The following is a 22062-nucleotide window of genomic DNA, read 5'->3' as shown; positions in this document are numbered from 1 at the left end:
CAATGAAAAATTTCTAGATTGAACACTGTACGATGACCATAGATAAAGACGGTCATTATCATCTACAAAAACTGTTAAATTTACCTTAGAAACAGCCATCATCATCCATAGTGACTGTTGTGGGAAGTGAACAAATATTCTGGCTATGATTTCCTTTAGCTGTTGGAACACATCACTCTGAGCATGACAGATTCTAGAGATCAGCTGAGGATATGCTGTAAACAACTGGTATGGGGCTAAATCTCTGCCTAATGTACTGATTAACTGAAAATAGAAATTATTTACTGTGATAGTTGTATGTTCTATTACATAAAATGAAAACGTCATGTAAATAAATTGAGAAATCACATTTGTTGCTCTGGATAACATATACACTGTACAAGACAACTGTTTGCCTAATATAAAGTTCCTAAATACATGTAATAATATTTTCTACATTACAACAACTACATGCATATTAAATTCTTAAAGTTTGTTTTTATTGGCTCATTCATACAATTTGGAAAAATCTGAAAAATACACAAATGGTTGTGCAGCTACAAAACAAATTTTGTTTCAACATTTACATGTAAATTTCAAAAGTGCATAACAGAATAACCATTCATGAAACAAAACTAACAAACATAAATGATAAAAATGCAAAGCTAAACAAACTAACATTTTACCTTGTTTAGCTTGGCTAATGTATTCCTCATGCTTTGTATTTTCTGAGATGACTGTTGTTTTTGTTTATCCTGTTTTTCGTAATCAGCAACTTGTGTTCCATATTCTAACCATAGACTTAGTAACCTTGGCATTGATTGGTAGATGTATTGGTTACCATGAAGAAGGGAGAGACCAAAATGCTTGACCACGAAAAATATGAACTCCCTGAAAAAGCAGGAAGTCAGGAAGAAAAATAAATAAAACAGATACCTTATAAAGTTTGTTTAAACTATTTTTTTCATTTTCTGTAATATTTCTGCTGGCTGTTTCTTTGGGTCCAAATTTTCATATTCAGCAACCTTTGTTCCATATTCAAGCCAAAGACTTAAAGCAATCTTGACATTGATTGGTAGATATATTGGTTACCATGGAGAAGGGAAAGTCCAAAAAACTTGTAATATAAATTCTCTATAATAAAAAGTCAGCAGTATGGATTAGTCAATATAAGATTAACAAATGATCTTGAGGAAAATATTTTTTGGTGATTTTGCCTTGGTCAAAAAAACAATATACCATAATAAAGAGTACCTTATGGAAGCAAATATTTAAAAGCAACAATCAGCTGTGATGTTTAATAACAACGCACAGTGTAAAGGATAATTCTGAATTAAAACTATGAGGTCAACAAAAGATCAAGAAAGCCTGTAAAACAACAAGATGATAAAGCCCAACATCTGAATGAAATCATTTCCCACGACATGGCATTTAATATTAAGTTTTTGTCAAAAATATCAAGTGGCTGAGATAATCAATTGCAGTGAAAAAAATAAAAAACTATTTCTGCTACATGTACTGCATTTCTGGTAAACTATCATTCGAAGAAGCCATGACAAAATATTGTAACTATCTGTAGTAACAGTGCATTTTCTAAGAGACTTCAAAACTTTGTACAAGTTTAACGAAAAAACTTGTATACTTAAACAACAATACTTGTATACATACCCTTTAGAAGTGTTCTCTTCAAACAGAGTGGTCATGATTTTGTCATAGTACTGAGCTAGGTAGAAATGTCCTTCTTCCCAGTCATTATAGATATCTATTACTTCTCTGTACTTCTTCAGAATAGAGTTACTCTCTAAGCTTGAAGCTTCATCACTGTATCTACCAAACAATAATAATGCCTGCAAACCAACATCAGCAAATTGTTTAGTTATATCATGTAGGTTTTAGGTCAGCTTTGAAAGAGAATATTCACCGTAAAAATCACACTTTTTCATTAGCTCTAAACAATTATTTCTATTTTCCTAATTAACATTGGGTCGATTGACAAGTACTAAATATAGAACAATATAGATATTGCACATTGAACATTTTAAACGACTACAGATTTATGCACATTTACTCATTACTTGATTTTAGGTAAAAAATTGGCACTCTTTGTTCTGTATTTTTTTTATATCTATCAGTACCTGAGCATAGATCTTGAGTCTAGTCTTAGCTTGTTCAGACGGATCAGATTTTAATGCCTGTATATTAGGAAAGTGTACAGACATGCCTCTCTCTAGGCAGGTTAAGGCCTGGTCTTTGTCTCCCTTGTGCCAAAACCATTTTGCTTTCTCTACAAACATTTCAGGCAGGTTGTAGTCTCTTGCCTGTAGCAGGGAACTGTAGGCAGTCTGAACATAACCTTCCCTGTGACAAAAATCAAATACACTGAATAGAGATCACTGCCCATACATACTGTGATACCCTGCTGAAGATTTTGCTACATGAAATAAGCTCTGAAATAATAAACCAGAACTCACAAGTCACCAGGCCTATTCTTTCTGTTTTGATGAATTTCATTGTTTACAAGTACATTTTTTTACAAAATATTACACACTAATTCAAAAGTTTTAAATCATAATTAAACTATCAAAGCATCATAAGATCTCTGTCAGTTAAACTGTTAAGAAATAAAAAATATTAATGTGAATGTGAAGTGCAATATCACTTCACTGTGTAAAATATTTGGATTTGATACCTTGGCCTTTCATCTTAAAATTCAAATGGAATTCATATATTCATTAAAACTAGTTTTGTGCCAAGTTAAGTCTGAAATAGTTGGAAGGAGATAATATATCCCCTCAACTTCAAAAATTTATTACATTGACAACTACCATATTTTTGACCTATAAGTCAATGTGAAGTGTAAGTCAAACTGCAGAATTTTGACTAAAATCAAAGAAAAAAACTTACATAAATCGAATTTGCCATATGTCAAGGGTCAGACGTGCATCTTAGGTCATCGATGTAAACCGTAGGTGTCAGCAGAAGTTTTTCAAATCATATGCAAGCACAGTAACTTTAAATTGTCATTATATTTAATAAAGCATATTTTGTAAATGAGTTTTATTAGTTTTATTTAATTCCTATCAATTGCTCTGATACTGAAACCCAAAGATCGTAAACATGTCAAGTGTGGGCACCCAGGTGCGAAATAAGTCTGGACAACCGGTCATAATTAAGACCGGTAATTTATAAACAATATAATCTGGTATTCAAAATTACAATAAAAAATTGCTACCTTTAAACTGGTTGCAATTAGCCAATTAGAAAACACATTAATTGACTACAATTTGCAAATGTTTTACAACGTACCGTAAATGGGTATAAATTTCCATATAAAAAGAGTGATAACTCAGGAATGCACGATCCGATTAAAGATTTTGTAAACCTATCTTTAAAAGTTTGTTTATATATTTTAATGGTTTTGAAGAACAGTACTTTGGGATGACTAATATAACATCCTCGTATTCGTGGATAGTGGCACTGATCAATTATCTTTTGCATTCGATCGCAGGTTTTGTTTTCCACATTATGAATGAAAACAATCAATGAAATTTAATCCTCATAAAATCATGTGTAGATGAACTTTTTTTCTTGAAAAAATTTCTTTTATAAGTTGAAGTGAACAATGAGTCAAGGCCGACATTTTGCTGAAAAAAAAATATTGACTTATAGTCTGAAAAATATGGTACTTGCATCTTTATTTTCATAGCAGCCATGTTACAACTTACTTTCTGGCTATTTTAGCACTCCATAGCCACCAATGTCCTATTTCATTGTCATAATCCTGTCCAACCATCTGTTGTGCTAATGTAAACAATGTCCTTCTTAATGTCAACAAAGGCTCCTGGGCCCGGAAAGACCACTATTTAATTAGGAAATAATTGACCATAGTAATACCTGAATTTCAGTATACAAGGACTTATAAACATGATATGGAAAAATCTCAAGGTCTACTGAAAATTCCAAAACGACATATCAATAATGTTGGGAAAGTAGCATTTAATTTATATACCAAGTGATTGGTGTAAAATTAGAAAAATGCTATTTTTTAATCATTTAACTTTCCATCACATGCCTTCCAAATCAGCCTTTTTATATAACCATTTTAAAAGGGTTGGTGATATTTCAAAAGTACTGATTAATCTACACAGGACTCAAGCTACTTGAGAAACATAGGGAGAAGTGACTTACTCGCATCTTCCAAATACTATGAAATGTTTTTTTTCCTAATAAGTATGATAAACAATGAACAAATTGCAGAAAGAGAGCTTTTCTTTATTTGTTAATGTTCATTTTCCTGTTTTCTTTTTTTGTTCTTTTGGCTTTGGACTCTAGCCAAAAAATGTTTCATGAAAAATATAATTTACTGCTTAGATATTAACAAAGTGATTAAATGTTTTATTTTTTATCAATATTCTCTGAGATTAATCTATACCATGGCACTGTTGCATGTTGTGTTACAAAGTACGAACATTAAATTAAAACATCATTTAGCCTAAGCTGGAACTTAAAAAGTTAACTGCATATTCCTGGCTACGAAAAGCTGATAGCTTTCAATGTTTTTTGAAAAACAATTTATCTTAAATGGCTACCATTTTTGTGTAATTTTTGTTTGATTAGTTATTTAATAAATAAAACTCTGGTCAAAATATTACCAAAAGATGTCTGAAAATGACATGGCGACTTCTAGTTGCTTTTAGTGGCATCTTATGACAAAGTGAGCAACACCAGGGCAACCATTTTACTCAAGTCGTCTAGTAGAATGAACCCTGATTAACAGATATTTTTGCGTGGGGTATCTTTACCTGCATAACCTGTAATCTACTTTCCCAGTTTTTCAGTAACTCCAGTGGGGACACCCTAATTGTATCTCCTGATGCTCCTGTTTCAGTATTGAGGTCAGTTAAAACTCTGAAACAGTCTTCTATCTCAGTCAGAAGATGTAACCTGGAAAAACAATATACAATGTATCATATACATAGAAAACATATGAAAACAAATTTTTCGGACCACTACAGAAATATGTGCTTTTTGTGTCTATAAAAAGGCATAGGAACAAATCCTTTCCAAAATTATATGAAAACAAAACTGTTTACATACACAAAGTTCAATAGAAGACCTACAATCACAATATGATTTCTTCGTTTTTCATGAACTAATTTGTTAGTCCTAAACATGTTTTTCCATGGTAGTCCTAAACAAATGAAAAAATACATGAGAAACATGTTTTTAAGGTGTTTATCAAAACATGAAAAATCTATGTTGCAATTTTTCCTATGTACTTGGCATAACTTTCTTTCTTCATTTAAAGCACTACTGTCTCATATAAGACAGTAAAAAAGAAATTTGCCTGAACTGCAATACAATTCCTGTGAAAGAAGTGTTACATGTATTTATGGGAAAAGGTTTTCATTGGTTGGAAAACTCGTCTTGTCAAGTTTCAAATTTGTTGATTTCATTTGGTCATCAATGCTTAGACATTTTTCTCTTATTATTTGTTGGAAAGCCATATCCAATAGCAGTTATACTTCACGATAACTGATTCTAATGCTTTACAAAAATTTGAACCATAATCCAGCCAACTACTGGTATTATACCTGACAATGTGCTGATAACCTCTTTGATAAGTTCCACTTTCCATACTAGCTGCTGAGAGGGGACCAATCTGTTCTCTTCTGATTATCTGTAAACTCTTCAAGAATTTATCTTCATTCTATCAATATAAACAGAACCAGTGTATACAGCAGGCTTTCTGTACAATTTTCAAAGTGCTTGATCAACAACTGTAATCTATGCATAAAATGCACACACATATGTATCATAACCAAGTTCTTGGACATGAATTGTGATTTCAACTGATTATAAAATGACTCTATCAAATATACATGTGTAGTAGCAATCTGAACCCATCTTTACTTCAATAAACTAATGCATCAGTTGGTCAAATCCTAGAACAAAATAAATCTCTTACCCTTGCCTTTGCTGACAGAAGAATTTCTCCAACACCAACTGCCCAGTTTCTCCCACTTTTCTCCTAAAATAAGGGAACAAAATTTACTTCATTTTCAATCTTATTTAAAGCATTATCCAAAATGATATTTCAACAACAGATAGATAGATAGATAGATATAATTTCATACCAATAGTTCTCTGTCAGTACAAATGACTGGCAGAAACAATCCATTGTAGCCTTTTTTTGTTGTTTTTTATTTTCATTACTGGAAAACACTTTTTTAAAAGTAATTGAGCATAAAAAAATGTTTGTCTCTATAGTAATTAAATTCAATAAAACAAATTTTACTTGTTTAAAGACTACTTACAAATTTGATACATTTTTCTAGCTTTTCCCAGTTGCCCAATTTCCAGGCAGCTTCAACCATGTATGATCTCAAAAGGGGAGCCCATTCAGGCCTAAAAAAGCCATGGAACAGAAATCATTAATTTTTACTCATCAATACTGTAGTATTAGAATTTCTGTGGCTTTCTTAAGACTAAATATACAAACATACTTCATAAGAACTTCTGATAACTACATGTATATTGCGAACATATTTCATGAAGTATACCTCACAAATTTTACATTATCATACTTGGATTTACTTTGCAAAATCTTATCTAAAATATTTATCATACAATGACAAAATATATATCTAAAAGAAAATAAGTTAGACAGACCTCTCTGCTATAGCACCTGTGGCATGTATTAATGCCTTGTTCTGTTGTCCTAATTCCATCAGACTCTGTAACAGTCCTTTGTGGCGATCAGAACTGTCCATTTCACTGTCTATTGCCTTCTCATAACAAGCCTGAGCATCTTGATGTTGGCCTAATAAATAGAAACATTACCCTAAGGAATATCTTTACAGGATGGAGTTTGTAAAAGCCCACTAGAAAATCTACACTCAGATCTCTTGGTGGATAATATGCTAAGGTTTTCGACTAATAACATGCAAGCCCATTAGAAGACTCTAATGATGGTTAGGCAAAATTTAATAGGCATTTCAAGAAGGCATGGGTAATGACATGTTCCAAAACATACTATTGAAGAACTGGACAGGAGAAATAATGTAAATGTATTTCCATTGCTTTTTTACTTGTGTCAGACAGAGAGATATTTATAATTCATTACTTCAATTGCTTTTAAGACTAGCATTGTCTCAAAGTTACATTCCATTATTACATACTCCAACAAAATACCTACTTTCAAAAAGTTTAACAAGTATAAACCTAAGTTTAACCAGTACCACACCTACCCAAGCTTTCATGTAAAAGAATCTGTTCCATCAATGTTGGTTGTGTTTGTCTAATGGCTGAAACACCAATTACTCCATCTGATTCATCCATAGCAACATACAACCTCTGAAGAAATGACATGAAAAAGTTAAGATACTAAGCAAGCTAAGAATGATTAACACCACTTCAGGTGGACTTAAATCAAGTTATACCATGTAGTTGGAATATACCCTCTTTAGACAACTTACAATAATCATCTTCATGTAGATATAAATATGATGCTGAACCTTCCCATAATTTTTATTAAAATCCATTGAGGGGAAAGAATGGATTCTTCTAATAAGTTTTAACTTACAATCTACCATAAAACCACGCAAAAGCATTACAAATGAGTCCACATGACAAGTCAATGGATTTTATTGAAATTTTGTTCGTATGTTAAGATGGATATAAGCATAAAAAAATCCAGTTTTTTTGTTTTTGTGCTCTTAGTATAGATGCTACAGCGCCATCTTTAGAATGACAAGATTTCCCTACTTTTTTCTGCTTATTTTGTTGAAATATGACATATTTTGATCCCATAATTGTGCAAAGAAAATTGTATTTTCACTTGACATGTATTGTTCTATACAACCAGTACGAACTATTCTTCAATATTCAACCCAGAAAAATTCCATCTGATGATCTGTTTCCATAGCAACTGATTAAAAAATGGCCTTAATTGGCCTATTTTAAATATCCTTAAAACTTTTGTCCATTAAAAGCTTAAAAACTTCAAAGGGACCACATTTTTTTAATTTTTGGAATGACACTTTTAGAAAATAGGTTCTTTAATACCATTCAAATAAAAATTGAGCTGGGCCTTTTATATTTGTTACTATAGTAACCATTTGAAAATAAATATAATTAACATTTTGTACCAGTGTGATTGCTGAACATAAATGCAAAATATGAAGGAGTTATTTCCCCTTGCATAACTCTCCACTTTTGTAACCATGAAAACAAAAATTATTCATGACAATCATCCATGCAGTTTATCAACACACTACAACGACAAAGATTTTTACATATGACTTTGTGACTGTGACAAGAGTGTTCATGCACACTTCAGATCCATAAATGCATCAACAAACAAATAGCCAAATGACTGAATATTTTTTGATATTAGCTCGAGTGGGACTTCATATTGATTCAACTAACAGGATTACCTGCAGAAAATCTAAATGATCCTGAACATTTTGATTTTTTGAGGACAAAAAATGCTCGAAGTGCATCAATGCCCTGGTATAAGCTCCACAACTAAAACAAGCATGAGCCAGAAGATCCTGTGGTATTTTGTTGAGGAAATTATCTACTGCTCTGTAACCAGGATCTGCAGGTCCACCTTAAACATGGAAAATAATAAGTATTACCGGTACATCATATTTGAAGAATAATATTGCAAGGGATACTGATAAAATAAGTAAGCAGCTTTTGTTGAAAACAAGAATATTATGAACATTTTTTCATCAATAAAGAAAGTTTTATGAAAAATATGCATCAATGAACCAATTACGTAAAAGAAATTAAGACTGGTTACAAATTTTATGACAAATATAAAGATACAAACATTTGTTTTGCCAAAAGTAGATTTTCCAATTTACAAGGAGGATATGGTTTCAAACTAAAAATAATTTTATGTCAATTCCAAAATCACAATAAGATGCATAGAAATATTGTGAAAACTTGATATTTTTCCAGCTATATTTTTCCTCTATTGCAATTTATTTTTGTTTCATTAGTACCCTGACAAAATAAATTAGTTCTCAGGGAAGCTTCATTGTTACCTTGGATACTGAAATGTCTATATAACAAGCTTGTTAAAAAATTAATTATTTGTTTTCAAATTAATTTAAAATTTACCTTTTTAAAAAGTGAGGTACCACATAAAATTGTTAAAGAAATATTAAAACCAATCTAAAATTTTGAAATTCATTTTTCATTCATATCTGCAGCTCATGCTATACTAAGAAACAAATTTAAAGGATCTAGAAATGATAGGCATCTCCCTCCTTGTCAAAGGTCTAATTAGGTATGTATACAAACCTCTTCCAGTGTAACCACCAAGAGATTGGGCCTTCCATCTCCTCCATTTGGTTAAGTGATCCATTATTGAGAATACTGTCTGAGCACTTAAATGAATGAAGTTGCCATCTCTATGTTTACTGTCAGGTTTCTGGGTATGACTTATCACTTCTATGATCTCAGTATATACCTATAACAAATACACATTTTAATATATATTGTATATTGTGTTTATACTTAAGTATGCATTTAAAGAGTTTCAGTATTATAGTTGACACAGGGTCACTTTCATGAAAACAGACATCAATGTCATACACCTATTTGGATTTATTATCTACAAACAAGAAAAGACAAACATCCAACACTGCTGCAATGGTATAGCTTTTTCAGATATTTACATTCAATTGGTCATTCAAATTTACATCCTTTCCAACCAAACAAATCTAAACAATTGTTTTAATATGATTTTATGGGCTTTGCCTATGAGGGCGGAGATATTTGTACTCAAATTAGAACTTAGGGATATGCAAGACTTCTTTATAACACCACTCTAAGCCTGCTTTCAAAGTTCAAACAATCATTTAAAAAAACACACATCATTTCTGACAAAACCATTTTTAGCTATTCATGTTTCAGAGCCTCTATAAATGAAGGATATTGCCAACTCTCAATCTATATTAAGTCATTCATTTTAAATTAAAATACCTTTCCTTCAAATCCAATCCTATGATCTTTTAATCCGATCATCACCTCAATAATAGTATTGACAATAAAACATACCTCTTTGACGTCATGTGGTGTACCATCCTGTAGGACCTGGGTAACAGCATAAGGTAGTAAATACAGTGCTATATGGACAACATGTTTCACAGCAACAGTACATGAGGCAAACACACTCTTGGCATGGTCTTGTCTAACCTGTTGAATTAAATCAGGACTCTTATACACAGTGTCACAATACATAGTTATCAGTTTAGCTGAAAAAAAGTTTAGGTTATCATTTTAAAAAAATTACAAAAGAGAAAATTCTAATAAATTCTAAGCTATTTCTACATCCACATAAAAGGGATATTAACACATTAAACTGTGGTTAGAAAACCAGGTCAGATTCCTTACCTTAGACATCAGATATCCAGTCCATGTACTGACCCATTCAGCATATGTCTTAGATTTCTCACTCAGAAAAATAGGCTTTGTACACTTGGACCAGTCTGGCTTGAATATTAAGGCATATCTGTAAATCAAAAACAATTGTATACAATTCAGTTAGAGCCTAAAGAAATTTCTTAAAATTTCTTAAAATGATAAGCAATTGATATGGTAAGTATACATGTTCAGGTATATCAAGTAATTACATACATGCCACTAAAATTAATCAACAAATATCTTGAAAGATCAACTATAAGTATCTCCTTAAAAGATAAGTATTTAAACACATATTTCTGGTTTAAATAGTGGGTAACATTTTTTTATATTGTCCCAAGTCTGAATGGCCTACAGATTAGCAGTCAAGATTGTTTCAGGGTCTAAATGGCCTACAGATTAGCTGTCAAGATTGTTTCAGGGTCTGAATGGCCTACAGATTAGCTGTCAAGATTGATTCAGGGTCTGAATGGCCTACAGATTAGCCCTTTGATCAGAAAACAATACAGTACAGTGAAACCTGTCTAAATAAGCTGTCTAGGATGTGATCAATTAACCAAAGTGGAAAAAAGGGCATTAATGAAACATTGAGTGATACTCTGCCATGCAATGGTGAAAAAAAGGGGATGGAAAATGTTTGAAAACTCAAAAACTACATTTTGGATTTTGCTGAAATTTTATCTCAACCTGTATTTTATGGTACTAAACAACTGTGCAAACTTTTTGAAAAGTTTATTCATCTGTTTTTAAGCTATCATCTGGAAACCGTCAGGGGATGGATGGACAGATAGACAGACCAACACAACTTTCATGGTGTATAAAAACGTTAAAAAAGACATAAATGGACTTTAAAAGTTGTCTTCTTTAGACAGATTTCTGGTTTATTCTGGTTTTGGTATATAAAAGTTAAATTAAAATGTTTAGTTTTTGTTTCATTTTTTTTTCTCTAAATTCGAAAAGAACTTTTATATGAAAATAAAGTATCTCATTTGACTTACTTTGATGTCATCAGAAGAGATAGAATTTCTTTTACATGATCTTCAAACCTCCTCCAAATTTTGGATTTATCTGTTATCTTATAAACCTTTAACAGTTCTTGTAAAGCAAAGGCAGTCCCATCCTTAAAAACAAACATAAGTTTAATAACCTGTGAAATCCTAACAACACATTAATCTTTCCATCTTATAGTTATTTTTGTTCAAAGGATGCAATTTGTCAAAGATATGTTGAAAGCATCTAAAACAAAACTGCTTTAAGAGTGAATTTTTCAAACAACTCAGTGTATGAAATATCAACTTACATTTGCAGAAATTCCCCACATTGTTTTCATCCTAATTTTTTATGATAATTTTGTTCTTGAATGAGGGTAATAACAAAACTACATAACACTAATCCAATCCATAATCAAGTAAAGTCCAAAACAAATCTGGCAAAATAGACATTACACCACCGGAGCAGCTAGTACCGCAACTGTCCTGACTTGGTACAGGCATTTCAAATGAAATGGTGAGTTGAATCTAGATTTTACAGCACAATAAACCTCCCTCTTCCATTGCAGCTTGAATATACCACTGGTGATTAAACAGCATTTGCATGCTATTGCATCATAATTGGTAAATCATTGGTCAAATTAGCACAAAGAACAATTTACACAAAAATAAACAGCCTGAAGAGCCTTATAACATACAATATGTTACATCATCATGAAACTGTAAGATATAAAATGAGCGCAACAAAATAGTTAATGTATGTATGAAAGATTTTATACCTCGTCCATTATTTGTACTTTGCCCACTATTTGTAATGTTAAACAAATACCTGAACTCTTGTTTCTGTGGCTGCCAAAAATCCTTTAACAATCTGACTGATTAACTCAAAGGCAAAATTATCTTCACTGATGTTTGGATGAAATTTAGCAATGTCGGCCTTGGGGTCATTTGTCATCAATTCGAGTCTGGAAAAGGAGAAGATTACAAATACACATGCAGACAAGGAATCTGCTAAAACAAAGCAAATTATAGTATTGCTGAGCAACATCAGTAAGAATTAGGAAAACTGTGATGATTTTTTTTTATACTGATAGTAAATGAAAACAAAAGCTGAATCCTTTGCAACACACTTGGTCTCATTTTAGATTCTACATTCATTAACTGTATTTCTTGGTTTATAAAAAGGAAAGAAAAAAAATCAAATACATGTTAACTAGGAATCAACTAGTTACCTCCCGGGATCAATAGCCCCTAACTCCCCTATACATTCTGCATACAATATCTGTGCTCTACTGTCCGAGTCCCTACAGCCATTCAGTAACTGTGAATTAAAATTGATTTTATTTAGCAAGTTCCAAGAGAGTTAGCTACCACAAGTACATATGTTCATTAGGTACACATTTTTTTTGCATTATAGTAGTCAACTTTCTAATGTGACCTTTCAAAAGAAAACAAAATAATGGTCACATAAGACAGATGGTTATATACACAGGTTTTTTCAACCAACTAAGCACAGCCATTGGATATTTTAATCACAGATTATTAAAAGTTATAGCTTACAGAGGTGGTGGTTGAGACAGGTTTGACTGTACAACTAACTTCATAAAATATACTCAATATAAAAAATACAATAACAAATTCATAAACATAGCTTATGACTTGAATACTTGCCACAGAAACAACCTGTGAAACTATAGGATCTGATGTTTCATTGCCAATCACAAACTGGTACAGTGCTTCCTGAAGTACAACAGAACATACATGTACTTAATAATAGTTCTTGGACTCAAGATTTTAACTTGATAATATTGATTTTCAAGTGTTTGTAAGCTTTGTAAAGGTCAAGGACATTGTCAAATATAGTGAAGGGTTGTTCTAAACAGCTGGAAATCTAGAATTCATTGTAAAATTACAGGTACAGCCATATACATGAATGACCTTTTAATGATCAAATATAAATCTAAGTATCTATGTTAAAGGATTTCAACTTCGTAAGGAATGGATTACTAAAAAGGGAAAATAAGTCCTCTTAAGAAGCAGTATCAGAGAAAACCAGATGAAGTTAAAAGAACTTGCTTTACAAGAATTTTTTATTTGTTTATACATAGTGATGAGTGCGAAAACCTCTTAATTTTGATTTTCCTCTGTGGTTGAAAAGTTGTAAAATTTTGTATGGATGTACACAGTAAATATCATGTTTTACCTTTTCATCCCTCAGAAGTTTCTTGAGTTTTGATAAAGCATGAAGTCTGACATCTAAACTCTCATGAGTTATACCTTTCATTGAGTACTTAAGTCTTGTTCTCAGATCAGATTGACTACAACATGTGAAAGGAATGTCATTACAGATTCATATTATTTTGCATAAACACATTTTTCATAGAAGCGAAGTGTTTTGTGTGTGTGCGTGAACAAATTTAAGGTTCATTCTTCTTGACTACAAGTAAACTGCAAAACAAACACAACGGCGGCATTTTGCCCTGAATGAAATAAAATAACATATCACTATAAATCTGGGAAAAAAACTAGAGCATTTATGAAGTGAACTACTTTTCTATATAAACTAGAAATATTGTGGGCAATCTCACACACATCTACATATGATATGTAACCTTCCTATAAAATTTCATCAAATCCCTTCAGGGGTTTAGGAGTAGTTGCCCTCATGAGGTTTAAACATGTGAAACTCTAAATTTGGATTATCTCCCTTTGAGGTACTCCTACAGTCGTTATATTACTTCACACATATACACATATGATATCCAGCCATGTGCAGGCCTGGGTGTCAAAAGAATAGGCCTGCAGCAGCGCTAAGCTTGTCGTAAAAGACGACTAAATAGTGCTCAGAAACCTAGCCAGGGGCTAGGCGCTCTGCCCACAGAGCAACTGGAATGAGTGCCCCAGGTGGTGGAATGGGATACCCCTGGCATGTTACATTCTGGGGTTGTCAGGCTATAATACAGAAAACCTGACCGCAAACCATAGTGGTGCACCGTGTTGGGAAAGATGCCACGTTCGTCGCACATTAAAGAACCCTGCTGTGGTATTCAATAGGAGTAGGAACCTTTGCGCTCCGCCACAGGAGGCTAAATTGCCCAACACTACCCATCCTTCCCTTTTTCTTGTGGCAATCAAAATTTGTCAACCGTATTATCCTTGTGTCCTATCCCTATTTTCATTTCATCATCATCATTTCATGTTGATTTTATCATCCATTTCATGTTCATCGCCTGAATATAGCTGAAATATTGCTGCTCAGGCATTAAATCCCAACAATCAATCAATCAATCATATGATATCCAACATTTCTATAAAATTTCATCAAAATCCCTTGAGTGGATTTGGAGGAGTAGTGCTTACAAGGTTTTTGCATGTAAAACCCTTAATTTGGATTGTCTCCATTTGGAATTATATTTCATCATGCACATTTACAAATGATATCAAACCTTCCTATAATATCTCGTCAAAATCTACTAAGCGGTTCAAGAGTTGTGCTTACTAGGTTATAACATGTAAAACCCTTAATTTGGATTATCTCCCTTTGGAGTCTTCCCCACAGTAACTATATTCCTTCATGCATATCTACATATGATACCCAACCTCCATATAGAATTTCACCGAAATCTTTGTTTGTGGGGGTATAATGACTAGAAAATGTTTTATTGAACCTATAATGATGTACAAATCATATGATTTTATGCCATGCCTATGATTTTCAGAACTCATTCTTTGTTTCAGTGCACCACAATGTTGCTAGGGTGTGTAGAAATAAAGACCAAAAAAGACATTAAAACATACATTTTCCTCTATTTCGACTTCTGGTCTTTATTTCTACCAACCACATGTTGCTATTGGCCAAGTCTCATTGGGTGAGGAGAATGTGTGAGACTTTCTTCTGTGAAAGCTTAATACATTTCTGCACAGCCAAAAATTTCCAAATTATTATTAAATAAATAAATAGATATAAAATCATATCCATCGATGAATTAAAAGACACAACAGCGCCTCCACACTTACGCAACCATCTACTTCCATTTAAGCCATTCATAGTTCAGGTCTTATATTCTACATATAAATAAGATGTTGCATACGCTTCATCCATATCAAGTTGAATCTCCAAATAAAATATTTTTTTATCATGGAAACTGATAAATATATGACTAATTCATAAAAAACGCATACACATTACACACAATAAACAAAGACCTCACCAACATGCTTAAAACATTAAGACTATTCTCAAACCTAATTTATGCAAATTAGATCATGATATACATGTATATAATACCTTGAAGAAGCTACAGTGTACTGTTTCAGTATATCGTTGGCTTCAGCTAACTCTGGTATATCTGGTAGGAAATATACCTCATGGAAATATGATGACAAGGAATCCCTGTTTAATGGGAAATAAAAATATGTTAATAAATAATGTTTTATATCATTTTCTAAAACTTACCCAAATACACTTTATAGATAGAAAAGAAAACCTGAAAATCTGTGGTCTTTGAATAAATTTTGCATTATTTATGAAAGGTCCAGAAAAAGTTATTAAAAAAGGAGGGATTCATTGACATGTGAGCTATTCCCAAAAAAATATGTTTGTCTATTTATAACCCCCAACCACCCATTTAATAATATTAAAACCCCCATCATAAAAATAAATTTAAAGTGCTTTCCCTGGGAGAAGCATACTATTTTCTTTAACAGTCCTAAATGGTAAAATTACAGACTAACAGTCATTTATCAAAAGGAATTTTCTATAAGAAAACTTAAAATTTTCAGGCCTAAAAAATGGAACAAAAGTATAAAAAATTAGCACTTACTAAACATACCTATTTTCTACTATCATGAAGTTAAAGAGCTGTGATACTTGTTTTGGTAAGTGATTCAGTAAAGGCAGTACTGTGGCTATAATCTGTGACATCATTTGGCCAAGGAATGGAGAATCTAAACTGAAAATGGAATATCACAGTTACAACCATATATTTTAAAAATAGCTCAACTCCTCATCATAACCAATATTGTAAAGTTTAATGATATATTGTCCAAACTCATTAAAAAAAAATGGATTGCAGGGGTATCAGTAATCACCATATCATTTTTCTTTTTGAAATCCTGAGAATAAGGAGATCCTTTCTTTATAACAAACACATATTTTATACTTATTTTGGTTACAGTTTAAGATATATTAGTAAAAAATAAAAATATATCTTTGTTAAAATACTGTCTACATCTCACAATCCTACTCTTGATAATTCACAAACAAACATTTCAATTAATTTACCATCTTTTTTACCTTTTAACAAAGCAATCCCAAGCTTTACATGATATCTCCTGGAAGTCTCTATCTGTAATTTGTAAACCTATCCTCAAGGTGTTGACAATCTTGTATCTTATCATCCCAATGTGTTTTCTACCCATTAATCTGATCATTGCTGTCAAACTCTCTAATGTCTGCAAGAATGAGTTAAAATAGTAGACATTAAACAGTCTTTCACAAAGACTGATATGAAGCTGTTCAGCACAAGTTCTTAAGTATTTTTGACATGTAAGTCTAAATACTAAGAAAGTGCTTTAATTCATGGATACAAATTCTCTTTTGGATTAGGGGAGAAATACAATTTCGTGGATTCGTAAATTTAAGGTTTTGAGGTTTTCAGTCTACACATCAATGGGATTCTCCTTTTCGTTGGGCACTAAATTTCATAGTTTGGCCTATCCACAAAAACCACAAAAATTGGCACCCCATGAACAATAGCATTTTCACAGTAATTCTAAAAAATAAAATACTAGAAAAATTTCAAGTAAAACATCAATTGGAATTGTTTAGATATTAAATACCTAAGATTCCAATTTTGGTGTATCTTTAAAATAGTGGTACAGTGGATTCCGCTTAATTGCATAGCCTATTTGCCAGTAAAAATTATGCAAATAACCGGGCTATTCTTATAACCGAAATTACGATTTTACCGGAAGTGTGAGTTCAGGTAAGACGATGATACTGTGGATCAACCAGGGATATCACTGTTCAACATTTCTGATCTGGTATTTAATTGTTATAGACCTTCTCATTGTATTGTTCTTTTATCAATAAATAATAATATATATTGTGTTTGTCTTGTTTATTGACCTTCTTTACGTTGTGCGTATTTATAAGTAAAACCACGTGTTTCTCATCTATAAATAGTCAAGTAATTTCCTGACCTTTCTACGAAAGCAAATCCCATATTTCATATTTCAGCCAGGATTCAGTGTAATATTCATCCATGTTTGCAGTTTGTGGGCTTTTGAAATGGTCTGTGTTTTTATTCCTCTGTTCATTGTACAATGATAGTTGTGTATTATACGCGTCATTGACCTTGATATATTCCTATGAAGTGTGGATAGTATGGGGCACCTTAGGGTAGTTGAATTTCATTAGACATTGTACTGAATGAATGACTTTTAATTTTCGTATAATATTTATGCCTAGTAACCCAAGCTCACTCAAAACTGTTCAGCTCATTAAAGAAAATCAAATTTATATTGATAATCATTTGTAGTCGGAAGAATTTAAATAGGGACAAAAAATACCCCAAGCCGAACCTCAAGCCGCATCATAAGGTGATGTTCGGCATGTCGTCAGAAGTCATTGTTCACCTAGGTGCTTGTTTATTTTAATGTAATTAGAAATCATTTATATTGTCTTTTATGTCCATGATTTTTTTTAATCCATTATTAACACCTCCTGATTGATGATAATCTAGTTTTTACAACAATAAATATGATTGACATATTTATGACCCGAAGGCTTAAAATAGAATTTGGGAAAACCTGTCTTTACCTGGATGACGCAAAATTCTCTATGCAATAAACCGAAATGCACCTCCAAGGCCTATGCAAATAAGCGATTTTTTCCCTAATAGAATAATAGGAAATGGTTTTGTGCAGGAGAAAATTATGCTAATAACCGAAATATGCAATAAAGCGATATGCGATTAAGTGGAGTCGACTGTATTTCTAAAATAGACTGCACAAAATATAAAGTCTGAGCTTTAGCAATTAGTGAACAACTTTAGGTTTGCCAAAATTAGAATAAGCAGCATTTTTGTCATACTTTTTTGCCTTTAATCTTCAAATTTTACACCCACCATACTGTATTTTTGTATACATGTATTACATGGAACATCATATATTACCATTTTTTTGTCTTCCAGTGGAATGTTCTTGTTGAGAAGCTGTAAATCAAAGAAACCAATCACACCTAAAAGTTTGGGTTGTAGATAGTCTGCCTGTAAATAAACACAACATCCTTCATAGCTACTTTCCATTTTATACATAGACAACTATTGGTAACTCCTATATACCAGTGCATGTATTTAAGTTTACAAACAGAACAAACTAACACTCGGTTCACAATTCTATTTTTATCCAAAAAAAAAAAACATTGAAGAAAATATTAAAGAAGATTTGGGCTCCCAAATTCCCAAATCAAAATAGCTTTTAGAAGAAATAGGCATTATGAATACATACACAGTAAAAGAATGGAGATACTTTAATTTCAATTATACCAATTTAACAAATCTGTAAATGTCCACCTACTCCATAATAAAAATGATATTAATCAAAACAACATTCTACACACAATCAATATATAACTGTACAAGTCTCTATCATAATTACCATTTCAGCAGATGTCATGGTTTTCGGGATATGCTCTCCTTCTACCTTTACACATTTAGATAGTACAGTCAATCCACTAAATACCTATAACAAACATACAAAACAATGAGATTTAACAGATTTACATCTAAAAAATGGGTCAAAGACAGCAATGGCCATGTTCCCATAAACAGGAAGTAGAAGTGCGACAAACCTGAAATGGCATTCCACAATATGGGATTATATACTGAAGTTGTTACCAAATATCTTGTGGTTTTGATTTATAGTTGCTGAGAAAAATGTTATGAAAATATTTTCCTAATCCCCCTGTCATCTACTCGTCCCACTAACATTCAGCTTTCTATAAGCCAAACTAATAATAGTGCTAAAGCATATTACTGGCAACTTTATTATTTTACAATTGTTCTTACTGCCTGATATTTTCTACCTTAGGCTATTGTTGTGTTACTAAAGAATTTTGGACATAATATTACATCTCACCCAATTAGGCTCACAGTGATATTTTCTGTCTCAACTCCATTGTATTGATATGCCCACACCTCATTATTCATTGTTTTAACTCTGACAACATAGAAACCAAAAGTCATAAAATAATGACCAATGAAAAGAAGCTTCACTTCATGATGACATACTTTACTGGTTATTATACAAAATGTGGATGAACAATTACATATAATACATCCATTAAAGAACAGGTCAATAAAAATCTAACCACAAGGTCAAATTTTATATTCAGGCCTTTAATGAAAGCTACAAACCTTTTGGTAATGAGTACCAAGATGAAGCAACAATTCATTGTGAGTGGGTTGGAACTGGCACCTTAACAACTGTTCCATATCACAGGCGGTCTCTTTCTGAAATGTAAAAGAAAATGAAAGACTGTGTCCGAAACAAAACGATTGATAATGTTCTTTCTACTTAACTCCATCTTATATTTATAAAAAAAAAACATTTAAAATACACAAAATTTATCAAACCTTCTTATCAAATTTCACTAAAATCAAACAATTAGTCAATTAGTTGTGCTCATGAAAATCATACATTTCTATTCTAAATCTATCTTACATTTTTAACATTCAAAATACACAAAGACATATTGAGTCTTATTATTCAGTTTTACTAAAACGAAGCAATTAGCTAAGGACAAAAGTAAGATAGTAAAATCTAAGACAAGCATTGTAATAATAGTTCATAGAATAAAGAACCAACATGTATATGCTCTTATTTATAACATGTACCTGTAAAAACTTCATGGCCTTTCCCTGCTCTGCTTCTTGGAAGTAAATAGCGATGTAAGGAAATATATACTTTATGTTGTCCATCATGATCTTCATCCGACTCTGTTGATGAGATAATTCAATAATATACATACTAACAATCCAATTATTCAACATCTGTTAAACTTAATCCATGCAACAGAAGGGGAATATTTACATGTATATTACTGCTATTTCACTATTGAAAAAGCAAAATATTTTAAAAAGATACAATTTTTGAGTAAGGTCAAATTAGTTAAGGATTATTCCATATAAATATAACATACTTCAGATACGAGTATAGAAATTTATGATGATGTCATGTTTACAAAAAATTGTATAGTTTATAAAGATACATACAGGCACATCAACCTCAGTAGCAATCTTTTTTAGTAGACTTGAAGCTTCTGGTGTAGCTATACTGACTAGATGAGGAACAAGGAACTTATTGGCAGCCTGTAAGATAAAAAAAAAAATAGATATGGATATGTCAACTTACAACAGATGAAACAATTCTTCATAGAATATTAAGATTGGAGTGCTAGACATGGAACAGAGTCATTTAATTGTACAATAGGACATATACAATAATAACTATCACTTGGTTTGTTAAAACTGAAAACCTGTAATGTTACCTGCAGAAAACTTTTCTTATCAGGAAAATCTAACACTTTCGATACATCTCTGATGATATCCATGGAAGGGTTTGGGTCTCCACAAGAAACATGCTTACTGTGCATTGCCTCTGCTATAAACTAAAAAAATAAATTAGAAAAAAAAAGTCAATGGGTTTCATCTAACAACAAATAAATGCTTATAAGATATCATGGACTTAAAATTATATATGTTTACAATGTTAGATGGGCAAAACTCGATTCAGAATGTAATATAAATCATGTGTTGTCCTGCTCTTTTACTTCCTCGCATTATAATTAACAAGAAATCTGTGAGTGAATGATATTCACGTATCCCAACTTTAATGTATGGTCAAAATATTAACTAAGTCCACAATCAAGAAGTTGTTGCACAAGTCAAAAATCCAATTTCAGGACATAGCACATACATAAACCTTGTGTAAAAATATAAAGAGACAAATAGTTGAAGAGAAAATTTTACAAAAAAGTTTGACAGACAGAAAAACAGAGACCAGGACAAGAGTAAAACAGAATACTTAATTTTTTGGAACCAGATAAAATGGTATTAGAAGACTTGAAAAGATTAACATTTTTTTATTATTCTACCTACATTCAATAACTGCATAAAACAGATATGTCTATCTACCTACCCTACATATAGGAAGTCTGAGTTTCATAAACAAATCTTGGGTTTTCATTTTCTTGTATTGTGCCACTGACTTCAGCTGAAAGTATATATAAAACTGATTGATAATCATCTACAAAGGATGAATAAGCATAATAATTTCAATAGCACTTCCTTCTAAAATATCGTTCATTAATATTGTAATACAGATTTAATTAAAACTATATAATTGTTGCATGTATGATTAGTTCAATAAATATGTATCTTAATGAATTAAGCTATCAAATGATATTTAATTTACCTGTTCAAAAGCAGCAGCAGCTATCAATGGTATTGGAGATAACATACTCTCAAGGAGGTTCAGTATTACAACTAGTAACTGTTCATTCTCTGCAACCCTGTTAATTATATATGTAATTTGGTTGTATAAGAATTTAGTTCCAATTCAAAGGCATCACTATGAAACACCAAAGGACAAT

General features: G+C 31.8%; 1 protein-coding gene across 2 annotated transcripts in view; it reads right to left on the bottom strand.

The window, feature by feature from the left end:
• Nucleotides 1-22062, bottom strand: part of LOC148621952 (serine/threonine-protein kinase ATR-like) — a 57323-nt gene that overhangs the window by 10470 nt on the left and 24791 nt on the right. For both annotated transcript variants that reach the window (XM_088571356.1, XM_088571355.1), the window contains exons 24-54: nucleotides 21885-21981; nucleotides 21609-21683; nucleotides 20959-21078; nucleotides 20684-20779; nucleotides 20306-20407; nucleotides 19826-19921; nucleotides 19068-19151; nucleotides 18584-18676; nucleotides 16702-16859; nucleotides 16238-16357; nucleotides 15694-15798; nucleotides 13609-13723; nucleotides 13077-13145; nucleotides 12638-12726; nucleotides 12235-12370; nucleotides 11415-11536; nucleotides 10390-10507; nucleotides 10054-10191; nucleotides 9295-9463; nucleotides 8418-8593; nucleotides 7230-7335; nucleotides 6652-6802; nucleotides 6297-6387; nucleotides 5948-6010; nucleotides 5574-5689; nucleotides 4782-4923; nucleotides 3705-3838; nucleotides 2115-2337; nucleotides 1648-1826; nucleotides 666-870; nucleotides 85-264 (exon numbers count right to left, since the gene is read on the bottom strand). In XM_088571356.1, coding sequence (XP_088427482.1) covers nucleotides 85-264; nucleotides 666-870; nucleotides 1648-1826; nucleotides 2115-2337; nucleotides 3705-3838; nucleotides 4782-4923; nucleotides 5574-5689; nucleotides 5948-6010; nucleotides 6297-6387; nucleotides 6652-6802; nucleotides 7230-7335; nucleotides 8418-8593; nucleotides 9295-9463; nucleotides 10054-10191; nucleotides 10390-10507; nucleotides 11415-11536; nucleotides 12235-12370; nucleotides 12638-12726; nucleotides 13077-13145; nucleotides 13609-13723; nucleotides 15694-15798; nucleotides 16238-16357; nucleotides 16702-16859; nucleotides 18584-18676; nucleotides 19068-19151; nucleotides 19826-19921; nucleotides 20306-20407; nucleotides 20684-20779; nucleotides 20959-21078; nucleotides 21609-21683; nucleotides 21885-21981 — 3868 coding nt within the window. The remainder of the gene's footprint in view (nucleotides 1-84; nucleotides 265-665; nucleotides 871-1647; nucleotides 1827-2114; nucleotides 2338-3704; nucleotides 3839-4781; nucleotides 4924-5573; nucleotides 5690-5947; nucleotides 6011-6296; nucleotides 6388-6651; nucleotides 6803-7229; nucleotides 7336-8417; nucleotides 8594-9294; nucleotides 9464-10053; nucleotides 10192-10389; nucleotides 10508-11414; nucleotides 11537-12234; nucleotides 12371-12637; nucleotides 12727-13076; nucleotides 13146-13608; nucleotides 13724-15693; nucleotides 15799-16237; nucleotides 16358-16701; nucleotides 16860-18583; nucleotides 18677-19067; nucleotides 19152-19825; nucleotides 19922-20305; nucleotides 20408-20683; nucleotides 20780-20958; nucleotides 21079-21608; nucleotides 21684-21884; nucleotides 21982-22062) is intronic.

The sequence above is a fragment of the Perna viridis genome, chromosome 3 (assembly GCF_037379345.1).
Source record: "Perna viridis isolate PV_CMFRI_1.1 ecotype Kerala chromosome 3, ASM3737934v1, whole genome shotgun sequence".
NCBI lineage: Eukaryota > Metazoa > Mollusca > Bivalvia > Mytilida > Mytilidae > Perna > Perna viridis.
The sequence above is the reverse complement of the archived record's forward strand: the minus strand, read 5'-3'. Positions and strand labels throughout refer to the sequence as shown.